This window comes from Rhinolophus sinicus, chromosome 8, assembly GCF_057876585.1.
Source record: "Rhinolophus sinicus isolate RSI-liver-muscle chromosome 8, RSI-T2T, whole genome shotgun sequence".
Lineage (NCBI taxonomy): Eukaryota > Metazoa > Chordata > Mammalia > Chiroptera > Rhinolophidae > Rhinolophus > Rhinolophus sinicus.
Genome location: NC_142508.1, coordinates 56,726,436 through 56,740,829, shown reverse-complemented (window position 1 = coordinate 56,740,829; position 14,394 = coordinate 56,726,436). Strand labels below are relative to the sequence as shown.

The following is a 14,394-nucleotide window of genomic DNA, read 5'->3' as shown; positions in this document are numbered from 1 at the left end:
CTCTGAGGATTGCTCCCACCCGAGGGAGGCTGAGATGGTGATACCCACTGGCCACTGGCCTGGCAGCCTGGATCAGCTTTGAAGCTGTCCTCGGTTCAGAGAACTAACCGGGTTCACCTGGGAGAGGATTTGAATGGTCTCTGATGAGTTTCTCTTAAATGCTCCCAGGTTGCTCATCCCTCAGAGAACCAAACTGGTCCAGCTTTCCCTGGCACTTTGCTAGGACACATCCTCTTCCATCTTCCCCCCTCTTCCTCCATTGCTCTGGTCTGTTCTGCTGGTACTGCTGACCATAATTGCAAATGTTCTCTTAACAAATAGAGCCATTTAGATACCACCTTTTTATTTATTAACTTCCTCTCTGTTTAAATTAGTAGCCGGGAATGCTTAGAATGGTGATATGAAAATGAGGTTGCTTTAAAAAAAAAAAAAGGCTTTTTGCTTCACTGTGAATAACAAAGCATAGTAATTCAAAGTAGTTAGCTTTCTATGGTTCAAAAAACCCTTATTGCTATTAGCTGTACTAATGTAAGTGGCAAAATAATTATCATTTACTGTACGGAGTCCAATATTTTCCAGACAGCAGTTTAATAACAAAGCAGGCCTGTCATTTCTCCCTATAGTTAGTCACACTGTACAAGTTCAGACTGTCAAAATATATTTAAAATCTAATTTTAAAAATTCAACACGGTTACAGCAAATCTGTATACAATAATTGTGATAAACTAGTAAGTTGATATAATTTTTTCCAACTTGGATATTCAGTTATTTTCCTTTAATTCCCTCACACTTTTATTTGGATTACCATACAATTGGTGCGAAAAAAATACACTATACTCATTTACCTGCCAAAATCTGTAGGCTGTATAACTGAACATAAAATTGTTCTGTACTTAAATTTTCATTTAGCATACCTCTCTAATAATTTCAAATGCCCTTTATCTAAATGGTCTGAGTATGCATTAAAACACTCAGATAAACACATGTACTCTTGTATCTGTCAGAGCTGCCACAAATACGTTACACGCTTTTATTCACATTTCACGTTAGAAATACTTTAAAAATCTTACAGTACAAACTACCCTTCTTCATGTAACAGGATACATTAATCTTTTGCCAAATATATTATTTCTATGCCAAAAAAAAAAAAAAAAAAAAAAAAAAAGAAGAAGAAGAAAAAGAAAGAAAGAAAAACAAGAAACGTACCGAAGTTAAAAAATCTGGAAGGGTTATCAGTAATATCCGTTGTTTTCTATTTTAAGTTCAAATGGCTAATCTCAAAAAAAAAGAAAAAAAAAACTTCCTCTATAAGGTCTATATAAGGTTACTTTAAAAAAAATCTTTACAAACAACAGATTATTTTAGAAACGTAAGTGAATAGCATTTAAAAGCTGATGAGATTGTGGAGAGAATATTTTTGTAATTCCTTTGGGGCATTGCAAACATATGTTAAGCTTCTGCAAGGACTATTTACATGAGATCATATACTTGTGAGGCATTTTTCAATTTTAGAAAAATATTACAAAGCAATAATTGGACATAGGCTTTGCAAAATGCCCCTTTGCCTTCCTGACCATCTCACTGATCGCCTCTGTTATTTCTGGAGAAAAAGGATCAGGCCTCATTAAATGTGATCTTTGGCATCTTGCCTGAAATCTCATAAAGTAGATGTCCTTTTTAGATCATTGGTGTCGTTTTCCTCAAGATGACCTCTACTCTCTGGCTACCTGGGGAACCCATCCTATTATCAAGGCATTTACTTTCAAAAAGGAGAGGAGAGATAGATACTATTTGTGCACCTGAATAGCGTCCAGGAGCCACTGTGCTTTCTCTGTTTCACAGCCTACACCCAGGCTGGTCACTGGGGAAGAGTTGCGGGGGCAAGGCGGTCTCACATGGGAGTGAGACAAATTTTAGAGATGGAGCATGATGAGGGAGTCCAAGCCAGACATTTGCCAGCCCAGAGCCTCTAACAGTTGAATCTATTTACCTAATGATTAAATAGTATTTTTTTAAAATAGCATAAGAATGTGCAGAGATATTCCAAGGGAAGATTTTGCAAGGTCTCGTTGCCGTGCGGAGAATTGACATGGACAGTGCACCCTGAAAACATGCTACAGAGGGTCAGTGTGTATTCCCGCTGCTGCCCAGAGTCATGCCAAGTGGGGTGAAGGTTTTATGGGAAAATCATGCTAAGACCGACGTTCCAGGTTAGGTTCTGCTAGAATATAGTGTAGACTGATGAATTCTGCGGTGTGATCATTTTTATTTCATAATGTGGGAACTGCAGATTTGTCTTTTAATAGCTTCCCCCACTACAATGTTACTTCAAAGGGTTCAATAGATACACGATAGATGATAGATAGATAGATAGATAGATATATAGATAGATAGATAGATAGATAGATAGATAGATGATGAAAAAAGTTAGATTCATTGCCTAAGAGTCAAATATCATCTTTTAACAGATTTAATCCTAGAATGACTACCACAGGCTTCCCCCTCTTTCTATCAAAAAGGATTTTAGCGTAATCTGACAGAATCAAAGTGTCTCAGATGCTGAGATCACTTAGTTTTGCTTTCAACATATTTACATCTGCACACTAATGTACCCTTCCCTAAGAGAAGGAAAAAGAAAAAGGAAGTCTAAGAAGACACGAGGATACTTGCCTAACTCCTCCATACTCCAGGATCTGAAAAACTGAGGTTCCCTATAAGAAAACGCCCCTACATGGAAGGGCTCCTTTCTAAAACTAGTCCTTTTAAAGTTTGTCCTCCTAAGACAGTTCCTGAGTGCCTGCGATCTGACTGCAACTGTGTTAAATTCCAAAATGCAAGCAAGACCCTCATGCTGGAGCTGTTGGCAAAATCCTAGTCAAGTTTGCTTGACTGGCTTTCCTTTACAATGAGCATCAAACTAGACCACAGAAAACCCCAGCCATATGGAGATTTCTATAAAGATTTTTAAACAGGCTATCTGGATTTCCTTCTTTTCCTTCTCTTTTTCCCTCCTTACCCCGTCTCTAACCAGAGCAGGAAAAAAGATAGATCTGGAAAATGGGCGGGAAATTTAATAAAATAAAAACCCAGAGGTCTGGAGCCGAAGATGTCTTATTTACAAAAGGTTCCTGGGGCGGCTCGCGCGTAGGGTGGGGGTCCCGAGGTGAAGGGTGGAGCCTTTTAGGGTTGGATCCAGCTCCCTTCCTCTGTGCGCCCACCTGGGAGCGCAACAGAGCAACTCGTTTTGATGTCGCTGGGCGCTCCGCTATGCCCAGGGCAGTCCTTTTGGAAAACTTAAACCAAATTCCAGTACAAATCCGAGTCCCCTGCTGAGGCGCGGGCGCCGGGTGGGCGCCGGGCCCCGGGAGCGCTGGGTATGGCCGCTGTTGGCGCCCCCGGGCGCTGGGCGGCGTTTGGGCAGCTCGGAGGGGAGCCGCGCTGCTTGCCTCTGAGCGCTCCGGTCTCCCCCTGGCGCAGCCACGGTCTTGGGGCTTTGGGCCGGGCACGCAGGGACATCCCCTTGGCCTCAGGCGGCCGCCGCGACCCGCCCCCTCGATCCTTGCCTCCTGTCCTTCCGCACCTGCTGAGCGCCCCGCCCGAGGGCCCCAGGATGGGGAGGGCCAGCGCCCAGGCCTGGGGCAGGGATGCCCAGGGCGAATGGGCCCCATAGAGCAAGTGTATATAGGGACAGGGGTGGTGGGTGTGTGTGTGTGTGTGTGTGTGCGCGCGCGCGCGAGGGGGGGGGTGGGGGGAGAAAGAGAGAGGCGGGGTGGGGGGGTGTACATGGAAACTGGGAGCATCCTCCCTGCCTTCATCTCCTTCATTCCAGGCTTCAAGACCCTTGGCACCAGAAGCTCCAGACAGCATTAAACATTCCAAAGCCACCTTCCAGCTCTTCTCCCAGCACGGCTCCCAGACCCTTCTCCCCAACCGGTCTTTGTCTCCACTGAAACTGGGGTAGATGTGACTTAATCGGTCCAAGGAGTCAACTTAGGTGACTGCCTTCCAAGTCTGTCTGATGGACCTGGGTGACCAGGCATGGGAGGAAGAGGTGCCAACATTTATAGAGAGGACACTGGGATGGGGTAGGGGTCAGGTGGCAAGGGGCAGAAGCTTGGGGGCTTAAGGATATCACTATTGTTTTTAGGAGTCATGGGATCTGAGGGTCTGCCAGGGGCTTGTCAGTCACTCTGCAAACAGATCCTTCCTGGCAGGAGGCAGGGCCCTGGGCACCACCTACAGTTGACCCCTGGCAATTGGAGGGTCCTAAGCCAAGGTGGGCCTCTGTTAATAATACTCCCCCAGTTCCTTGTACACAGCCTCTTCCTGCTGTTTGCTCTGAGCTTAGTTTGGGATTGCCTATTGTCCCAGGATCCTCAGGCCGGCTTTCCTTCTGGCGAACCCCCACGGAGGCCAGAAACCCACTTCCACAGGCCTCCAGAAGTGGATGAGACCACATAGAACCAGGGCAAATTCGTGTTGTAAAATGGAAATCTGCGCCACTGACCAGATTTTTCAGCCCAGGATTCCCCTTCACAAGCATCCTTGCTGGAGATTCTCTCAGGATAGCTCTTTGTACTCCCCCCTGCCCAGCTCTGTAAAGTTTCCTGACCTCTCGTATTCTCTAACCGAAAAAACCAAACGCAAGGAAAAGCTGCTCTTTGGAATCTTTGCTTGGAAATACTCAAGGTTGGTGATCAGAATATTTACAACAGAGTAACTCAACCCAAATCCCCAGTGTGCAGCTCACACCCAGGCCTGGACTGAGCAGGGCCAGGGGTGTGGGGGCTGAACACAGAACTATTTCCTCTCCTCCCCCTCCTCTTCCCAAACCTCCACAGACAACCTTCCCTCATCCTCCCCTCTTGAATTAAGGCCCCTTTCTATTTGTAACTAAAGATCCAAGACTCTGTGAAGGGAGGGATGTGATTTTGCAATCCCAAATCCTAATTATAGAGAAAAAAATGCTATGTAACAAAAAAAAAAAAAAAAAAAAAGGAAAATGAATTCTGTTGAACAAGGGCAGAGGTGCTCAGTAGATGATTATGATTTGGAGTAGGAACTGCGCGTTCCAATCCTAGCCTCTTGGTGGAAAATGGTCTTGTGAGTTTCTTAAAACTATCCAACTCTGATGCAAATTCACAAGATCTGACTTCTGTGTGTAGTTGATGTGTTCTTTCTATCTCAGCCTTGTTATAGGGGTCAAGCTGATGGAAAACACAGAGAAAAAGGGCTTTCAAGTTTAAACAATAAAAAGTGTCATGATGTCATTAACCCTACTACAGTGACCCTATACTCGTAAATATTGGCATACTATATCGGACTGGTCTGAAATGTCACTGCCCTGCAATCCCAGATTGATATATTTGTAAGTACCCCAAAGTTAAAGACAATTTTCCCAGATCTCTCCATTTGGCTTTGCTCTCTAAAATTGTTTTCAAAAAGGAAACACATTGTGAGCATATTTGAAAGACAGGGCAACCAAACCTTGTTTGCACCTGGCATGGGTGCATGCTGGGTCTGACTTTATAGTCAGTGAGCAAATGAAAATTCGGACTGGCAACTGGGGCTATTCCTGGGACTCTTGCCTTCCAGGTCCTCCTTACCATTTTCTCTTGCTTCTCTCATTTCTCACCTCCTGCGGGAACTGGGAGCCTGGGGTTTTACACCGCCTTCATGCACAGCAATTTGACTTGCTTTGTTTTTTGTTTTGTCCCTCTCTAAAGGGTAAAGATGTCCCCACATTGTTACAGGACTGTACTTCTTTATGCCTCGACAATCATGAGACAGGCTGGGAGACTGAAATTCTCTCACCCTGTCCCCTACCCCCTCTAGAGAAAAAAAAAATGTTAGACAGAGCTGGGTTTGTTCAGGAGCTGGGGCGGAGCAAGGCTTGGAGAGAATTCCCCTTTTCCGGGGCTGTTGGATGTCTAGATTTTGAAGATGTATATCAAAAGTGACCAAAGCAGTGTTATCTGAAGGTGGGTTAAGGCCCCGTGCTCTGTTTTTAAACAAATGTAAAACAAACAAACAAACAAATAAACAAACAAATGCTTATTCTGATAGCTGGACCAGGGACTACCTTCCTGATGATTCCTGTATGCCCTGCCTTGGACTTGGGATTTCTTTTTAATTTAGGATGGGCCAACAGTGTAAAAACAAACTTCAAGGTTTCTTTTATTTTCCTCAAAACAACAAGGCACCAACTCTAAATTATTCATTCAGTATCCTGAGAAATAATCAGAAATAGTGAAAATTATAGCTTCCCTAAAAAACAAAAAACAAACAAACAAACAAAAAAACACACAAAAAAATGAAGACTTTTCTTTAAAGAAAGGGACAAAAGTATTGTTTCAAAAAAATAAAATGAGAGAAAAATCGCCTTGCAAATCAGCAATCTCAAGCTGGTGAATCTGGCTTCCTATCCCCTCTTATCACATGTTTCTATGAGAAGTAAGGCCCCAGAGCTTGGCACGGAAATCAGACGGCTGAAGGTTGTCACTCATGTGTTTTAGGCTTCCGACCCATGTCAGCTAGTCTTTTAACTAACGACAGGCAAAAAATAGAGATACTTGTGTGGCAAGCAGACTTTTAAATTTATTGATTGGTCTAGAAGACCAGAGGAGTACATTTTATAAAGCCAAGAATGTGTGAATACGGAAGTAAGTTGGACTTAAAAACAACAACAGCACCAACAACAAAAACCTCCAAGAGATACTGTACTTGGGAACCTCTGCATATGTCAGAAGCAAGTTCAGTTATTTAGATGGGGAAATGCTAGGAATGTAACTACTGAGACAGCTGTGCCCCATGTTTACCAGGGTGGCTACCATTTGCCCTTCTGTTCACTGTGTTTAACAGTAAAGCTGGTGGTTTGGCAAGGGGAGGTCCTATTTAAGAACAGAAGGATCTAGAATGAACATTACTAAATAAAAACTACCTGGCTAAAGGCATAAGGGTGAAAAGATCCGAGTATTAGAATCATGGGTTCAGTAAGAAATAGAGTATTTCCCATTGCAGCAGCCTGTGTTGAAAGGGGCCAAGGTAGTTATGACATTGAGACAGATAAATATGATATTGAGACATCATTTCCTCACCAAGATCAGGAAGTGGAATCTCTGCCTATTTGATGTCAATCTATTAATGTGTCAGATACATTGTAAAAAAAATTATTACATGGTTTCAAAAAAGGAAACATGCATGGAGCGCGGAAATTAAAGGGAAGTGATTTTGTGAGTGCTTGGGAACAGAAAAGGGGGAGAAATAAAAAGCACACATGGAGGGTGTGTATTTAACTAACTTAGTATTTTGCCACGCATTGTTTTCATTTACGGCTGGCCGTGTCTGACATCACTGATAAATACAACACTATCTAGGCCCTAAGAGAAAGCCAGGGTGCTGGGCTCCGAGAAAGCTTCTGCCTATGGCATCTGCTTGGGGACGGGAGTCAAATATTTTTTTCTTCAAAGTAAAATTATCTGCCAGAGAAACAATGAAGCATGAAAAACTACTATTTAGAATGTATATGTGTGTCTACATATGCTTTAAAAATGCTGTTATCTTCTGGGAAATTTTCGTCCGTATAAATGTCTGTCTATCTATCATCTATCTTTTAAATTTCAGTGGATTTTTAAAACCAATATTACAGGTTGAAAATAACCGCACCTATTCAGTTTTGCCCACCGTAAAGCGAGAAGCACCAGTGTTCGTTCCTGTGGGTCTGTATAGACAACACTCAGACAAGAGGCATAGTTAATTAGTATGGAGGTTATACATATATTTAATGGCCTTCTTTTCTAATGCAACATTTTTCTTTAAAAAGGAGACTAAACAGAAGTCAGGGGCAGGTTGTATTCTACGACAGCAGATACTACTACTACTACCAATATATATTTAATGTACAGTTCTCACATAAATTTCATTTTGTGAATACACTGGTAAGTACACGTTGCTGGGGCTTCCAAAATGTGGCGTATCCCACTGATGGCTCCAAGTTGCTAGTGGGCTCAGTTCTGTAATTGGAATGAAAGGAATTTTAACACTATTTAAACAAAGACTCAAATGTAGTGTAAAGGAAAAGCTTGATTTCCTTATATGTTTTTTTTTTTTAATTTAGAGACTTATTTGTAATAAGGGCACTTAGGCAGGATTTAGGATTTATCTGTTTCAAAAAACATGTATTCGTCTTCCCACTCACACTACACTTCAAAGTTTTTAGTAATGGTTATTTCTAAAAATGCCTTTTACTAGGCATTAAGCTTTTCTCTTAAAGCCAGGCCACCAAAACCCCACTTTTGTCAGCACCTCTCTACTTTGCTTTCTCATGTTTGGGGCCAAAGCCTACTTATTATATTGAACTGCTTGTAAGGTCCTATCAAAACGCTTAATTGTTGCACCACCGTATGATCCCCCCATGTCGCAGTCCGCATGAGATAATTGCAGTAACTCCATCCTGAATGTCACTCTTCTTTTGACAATGTGTTTGCCTGAAATCTGTCATCTGATGCTAAGCTTTTTGCATAGGGAACATCTCCATTTCTGCCTAATTCCTCGTCGGGATCAGAAGGGGGGAAAAAGGATCTCTGAAGCAGAGAAGAACAGCTAACATCCAGCACATGAAAGTAGGTTTACTACTAAGACGTTTGTTAAGCAAAATTAAGTGTGGATTCAGGAGCCCTATCTAAACCGGCACAGAAGGGACGGTCAAAATGTACAGGGTAGGCGCTGTCTGTGGAAAAAGAGAAGGAAGACATGATGATAAACTGGCCAGAACTCATCAGCACCAAGCACAACCTGTTTTCTTCAAAATGAGGCCTTCGTTCAAGAGTTGCAATATTATCTTTAAAAAAAAAAAAAAAAAAGGAAAACAAAACAAAACAAAAGTCATCGGGTTAGCTCTATCTGCAAAACAGGGTTGGCTTTGTCTAACATTCTACTAGCATTCTAGGGGAAGTTGACCAAGAGTTGCACGAATTTGTGTCATTTTAAAATAGGTCAGTGCTGTTAGTTAAGGTAACTCAAGACTTTCCAAAGATACACAGCCTGTTTTGGGGGTAGATACCAATAAATCAAAGCACAGCCTTTATTCCACCAAGGCATTATTTTTCTGGCGTGTATTTCAGGAGCGAAGGTGATCTGAAAGCATTACCAGCTTGTCTCAGGGGAGAAGCCCTTCGCTAAATATTCACAGGGAAATACCATTTAATAACACCTTTTAAACCCAGATATGTACCTGGAGTTCTGTAAGTGAGGGATGGATTTTTCTTTTTCCTATTGAAGACAAATAAATGACCTTCAAAGTTAAAAAACAAACAACTTTGATTTGTCCAAAGTGTTGATGTTAAATCTTGTTGGGCCTTGCTAACAAGAAAATCATGGTGTATAAGGGAAGAAGGAGAAGTAATCAATTTTAGCCAAAAAGGAAGAATTGTTGATCTTTACCATAAAATGCATATGCGCCTAAGTCACCTCTGCCATTCCTTACTTTCCTGGCTTATTTGCCTTTAGATGGGTACCCTGCTGGATCAGACCTCAGGGCAGTGCAGAGAAGGCCCTGCTCTATGGCTGGGAATTTTGTTTGTTTTCACCAGAGGGCAATGATAGCTCAACTCACTTGAAAACTTAAAACTTTGGGGTGGGGGGGAGAGGTAAAATTTGAGAGGTCATAATTTACACTTATATTAAATATTCCTAATTATTAAAAGGGACTAGCCTCCCGCCTCACAAAACAGCCTATGTTTCACCCTGAATTGTTGCCTCCCTACTCTTCCATTAATTCTTCCTCTAGAGAAAAGGATGCATTTTATACTTCTAATGCGGTGTTGGGCCCAGTTAAACTGTACACTAAGAAACTGAGTACAGAATCAAAAAAAAATGCAGTTTATTATTGTAGATTATTCTTTCTCTTGATATAACCAGAATTGAAAATGAAAGAAAAGCACATAGGAACATCACGCGTGGTTAGTTAGTAACTCAAGATATAAAACAATTTTGCACAGCAAAATATGTAAAAGAAAAGTAACTGACAAGATTTTTTTATATTTATTGTGGTAAGATTTACTTTTCATTTTTTTTTTAAAGACAGGATGTCAGTCCCTGAAAATAACATTTACTGATTATTGCCTTTAAAACTGTGGATTTTTTTTTAAGTTACAGAAAATCCAGTTCTGCACCACAATACAACTGTAAAAAAATCTGCATCATCTTAAAACTGTGCAGTAATGCCATTTTTATAACTGCATAAATTTTATTAGCGTTCTAAACAGTTTTGCAATTTTTTTTTGTATTATATGCTTGCAGGTTATATCTTAGTGCAATTCAGTCCCAAATACTTTAATTTTGAAAAAAGAAACATACATTTTGAATGTAAAATACCCCTACAGATATAAACAGGGGTGTTTCCCCTTTTAATACTTTGGTTTTCAATACAGTCAGTGGTATAGCAAAGACTACACATACCCAACTTATATTTAAGTTGCAAGCACATGCTGTATAAGCTACTTTTTAAACAGTCCCCTTGCAAACTCTACCCCCCTTAACATCACAACAGTAAACAATTTAGTGCATCAATCTTTTAAAAAATCTACAGCTAAACAGACCTAACTTTCAAATTTATCTATAACATTCCTTTATCTGTAGCATACATTTTAACTGGGCTAACAGATTATAAAAACTAGAATTAAATTATATACTAGAAACCCATAGCATTCCACATTTGACAATGACCAAAAGCCAAAAAAAAAAAAAAAAAAAAAAAAGTAATAATAAAAATAAACCAAACCAAAAATAACGGGGCAGATTTCTTTTTTTAAAAAATAAATTTTAGACTGCTTTCGGCAACAGCACAATTGGAGTCCCCAAAGTGGGGTGTCATTCTTATCAAAAAGAAAACATGAAGAGTTCTTTAATGTTTGCCATGTTAAATTTTTAACCCTTTCTGGCATCTTTGACAAGGAATGCCTTCAGTGCATTTACAATGGGAGGCTGAAGTTCTGAGTAACTCAAAGCAGTTTTGGAGCAGATGCAAACTTTCATGGGAAGAAGGCTCTAGGGTTGCACTTTTTCGTTCTGAACTCAAAAAAGTCATGAAGCAATAAAACAAAAGTATGAATGCCATGCCATAAGTCTTCGAATGTCCATTTCCAAGCCAAAAGGAAAAAAAAAAGAAAAAAAAAGAAAAAATAATTATACCATACATGTCCAGCATGCAGGTTTTTTTTATTAATATAATGTCTCTTTTCCATAAAGTCTTTGAAACAGTTATAGTTCATTGTTGCTAAGACAAAGTAGCAAGCATAATAATGCATGAGATGAGAATGAGTTTTTAATGGCAGACTAAACTCTCAGATTTGGCATCATAAGGCCAAAACTCACAAGTCACACCCAGAAGGTTGATGCAGGCTTGATTGTGGCAGGTTCATGAGGATTTTTTTTTTTCTCTATTTTAGCATACCAATGCTAAAAAACCCGATGGAACTCAGCACGCTGCAAGTCTATAACATTTCACATTTTTTTTCCTTTGCAAGCTCAATCTCACATGAAGAACTCAGGAGGAGAAAAAAAAAAAAACTTAGCTCTTTTTTCCTTTTATCTCAGAAGAGATGGGTGGAGAGGGAGTGAGGGTGGAAGTTGGGAAAAAAGGGCAACACAGCAAGCTCCAAAAAGTAAAATTAAAAAAAAAAAAATCCAAACAAAAACACACACACAGAAAATGGAACACCAGCTCATGAACTGAAGAAGAAACAGAAAAAAAAAAAATATGTAAATGATGCAGGCTTCAAAGGTGAGCATGAAGAACTCTGCTGAGATCTTTGAACATTGTGCAAGTGGGGGGTGGCGGTGTGTGTAAAAAAACAAAAACAAAAACAAAAAAACAGGCTAGCAAGTTATGGAGAATTTCAGATTGGCAATCCATGAGCCAGACATCCATTCCCTCCCCAATTTAAAAACAGCCACCACCACCACCACCAACGCGGAGCAGGATGTGTGTGTGCGGGGGGTGGGGGGCAACTGTGGGGGGGCAAACTCGGTAGGGGAGGGGGCCAGGTGGTAGGGAGCAGGGCTCTGGAACTAGCAAGCCCACACCCGAGTCGGACCCCCACGGAGCACTTATCAAGGTGGCTAGCTGGGATCGCGTGTCAGACTCACATGAAAAACTCGGGAGAGGACGGGTTGTCGCTGCTCGAGCCGTTTTCTCGGAAGCCGCTGCTCACCAACTTCTCGTATTTCTCCTTGTACGCGTCCCTCTCGCGCACCAGCCTGGAGATCTCCTGCTTGAGGTGGTCGACCTGCTGCAGCAGCTGGTTCTTCTCGGACTCCAGGACGTGTCTCTGCTGCACCCTCTTGAAGCGGCAGGACTGGGCATAGCCGCGGTTTTTCAGGGTCCGCCTCTTCTGCTTCAGCCGGATCACCTCCTCCTTGCTGACCCCGCGCAGCTGCCGGTTCAGCTCGCGCACCGACATGGTCACCAGCTGCTCGTCGGAGAAGCGGTCGTCGAAGTGCAGGCCGCCGGCGGCATGGTGCGGGTGCAGGGCGCCCCCTGCCCCCGCCGCGCCCCCGCCGCCCCCGCCGCCGCCGCCGCCGCCGCCGCCGCCGCCGGCGCTGGCCGGGCCCCCGCCGCCCGCTCCGCCCGCGCCGCCGGCCGAAGCGGATGCGCTGCCCGCGGCTCCCGGCGCGCCGGCTGTCGGGTGGTGGTGGTGGCCGGCGGCGTGGTGGTGGTGGTGGTGGTGGTAGTGCGGCCCCGCGCCGCTCTGCGCGGCGGCCGCGGCGATCACGGCGGACACCACGGCGGCGGCGGGGCCCATCTCCTCGCCGCTGCCGCCCAGGGCCGCGCCGGCGCCGGCCCCGGCCGCCGAGGCCAGCTGCTGCGCCCCGCGCGCGTAGCCATCGAAGCCGCCCTGGAGCTGGTGGCTGTTGCTGATGAGCGCCTCGACTGCGTCCTCGGGGCTGAAGCCCAGCGTCTCGGGGTTCAGTTGCTGCGGGTAGCCGGTCATCCAGTAGTAGTCTTCCAGGTGTGCCTTCTGCTCGCTGCCCGAGCCCGGGCTGGGCGCCGAGAAGCTGGGGGAAGGGGGCACCGAGCTGCACGGCGTGCTCATGGGGGTGGACGACAGCGAGCCCCCCGCGATGAGACGGCCGCACTGGCTGATGATGCGGTCGGTCTCCACCGGTTCCTTTTTCACTTCAAACTTCATCAGATCGAAGTCATTAACATATTCCATGGCCAGGGGACTGGTGGGCAGGTCGGAGTTGCTCATTGCCAGTTCTGATGCCATTCTCCTGCCGCCGCCGCCGGCGCCGCTCCGCCAGATGGGCTGCAGGAGAGGGGCCAGCGGGCTGTGCTGGGTGGCCAGCGGGTGAGCCAGCTTGCCGGGCTGGGGCGCGTCTAGCTCGCGCGGCGGTGGCTGGCCCGAAATCTCCGAGCGCGCACACACCCCCCCGCCCTGCCCGCGCCCCCCGCGCCCGCCCTCCCTCCCTCCTGTTCACGCCGAGGTGCTCGCTCGCCCCGGCCCCTCCTCGCCTGCTCGCCTTCGTGCGCGCGGAGCCGGCGGCTTCAGGCTCGGAAAGGTCCTCCGCGGACTGCGGTGTCGGCGGCGGCGAAGCCGGAGGAGCCTGGCCGGGTGCGCGGCGTCCCCCGCTCGCCGCTCCGCTGCACCCTTTGCATAAGGAGGGCTCGCCTCTCCGGCTGGGCTGCAAGCGGGGCGCGCTCGGCGGCCGCTCGGGGCTGGAGGCGCGGCGGGCGGCTGTCCGGGCGGCGCGGGCCTCGGCACGCGAGAGTTAACACTTCATGCTTCTTGCCTCCTCTTCTGCCTGGCTCTTTTTGAAAAAAATTTCCCCTCTCCTCTCTCTCTCTCCCTTGCGCGCTCTCTCCGTGCAAAGTGCAAGACAGAGGTGCAGCCCGCTGGAGGAAAGGGAGGGGGAGTTTAGTTCTTTCTTGCTTTTTTTTTTTTTTTTTTTAAAGCAAAATAACGAAGTCCGAGGGAAAGGCGAGGCAGAGAGCAAAAGGGGGGAGACCGAGCCGAGGAGCAGCCCGAGCTACAGCTCGAAGATGAAAAAAGATTTTAAAGCCTCTGATCCAGCAAGAAGAGTTTAAAGCAATTGCTGAGTTTTATAGCACTTGTGACGTCAGGCCCAAATGGGAAATTGACTGGTACTCCTGGCCAATGGGAGGCGGCGAGAGCGGCCGCGATTGGCATATAATAGTATAGAAACAGGAAACTTTTCGGAGCTGTCAATCAGGGCCCAATCAGCTGACTGTCAGCTGGGACGGGCAGGCTTAACCCTTCCCGCGCCGCCACTTCCCCGGGAGAGCAAAGCCGGGCGTAAAGTTTGGTGCAAGAGGGAAGGAGTTTTCCAGAGGGGCTGCAGGAACGCGGGAGGATCGGGAGGACGGTTTGC

General features: G+C 45.1%; 1 protein-coding gene across 5 annotated transcripts in view; it reads right to left on the bottom strand.

Moving 5' to 3' along the window:
- Positions 1 to 14,011, bottom strand: part of MAF (MAF bZIP transcription factor) — a 334,744-nt gene extending 320,733 nt beyond the window's left edge. For 3 of the 5 annotated variants that reach the window (XM_088800224.1, XM_088800222.1, XM_088800223.1), the window contains exon 1: positions 12,148 to 14,011. In XM_088800224.1, the coding sequence (XP_088656350.1) occupies positions 12,148 to 13,271 (1,124 nt within the window). In that variant the 5' untranslated portion in view covers positions 13,272 to 14,011. Of the gene's footprint in view, positions 1 to 7,752; positions 8,013 to 9,863; positions 11,731 to 12,147 lie in introns of those variants that run through there. The other 2 variants (XM_019753635.3, XM_088800225.1) reach the window with 2 other exon arrangements.
- Positions 14,012 to 14,394: the final 383 nt, after the last annotated feature.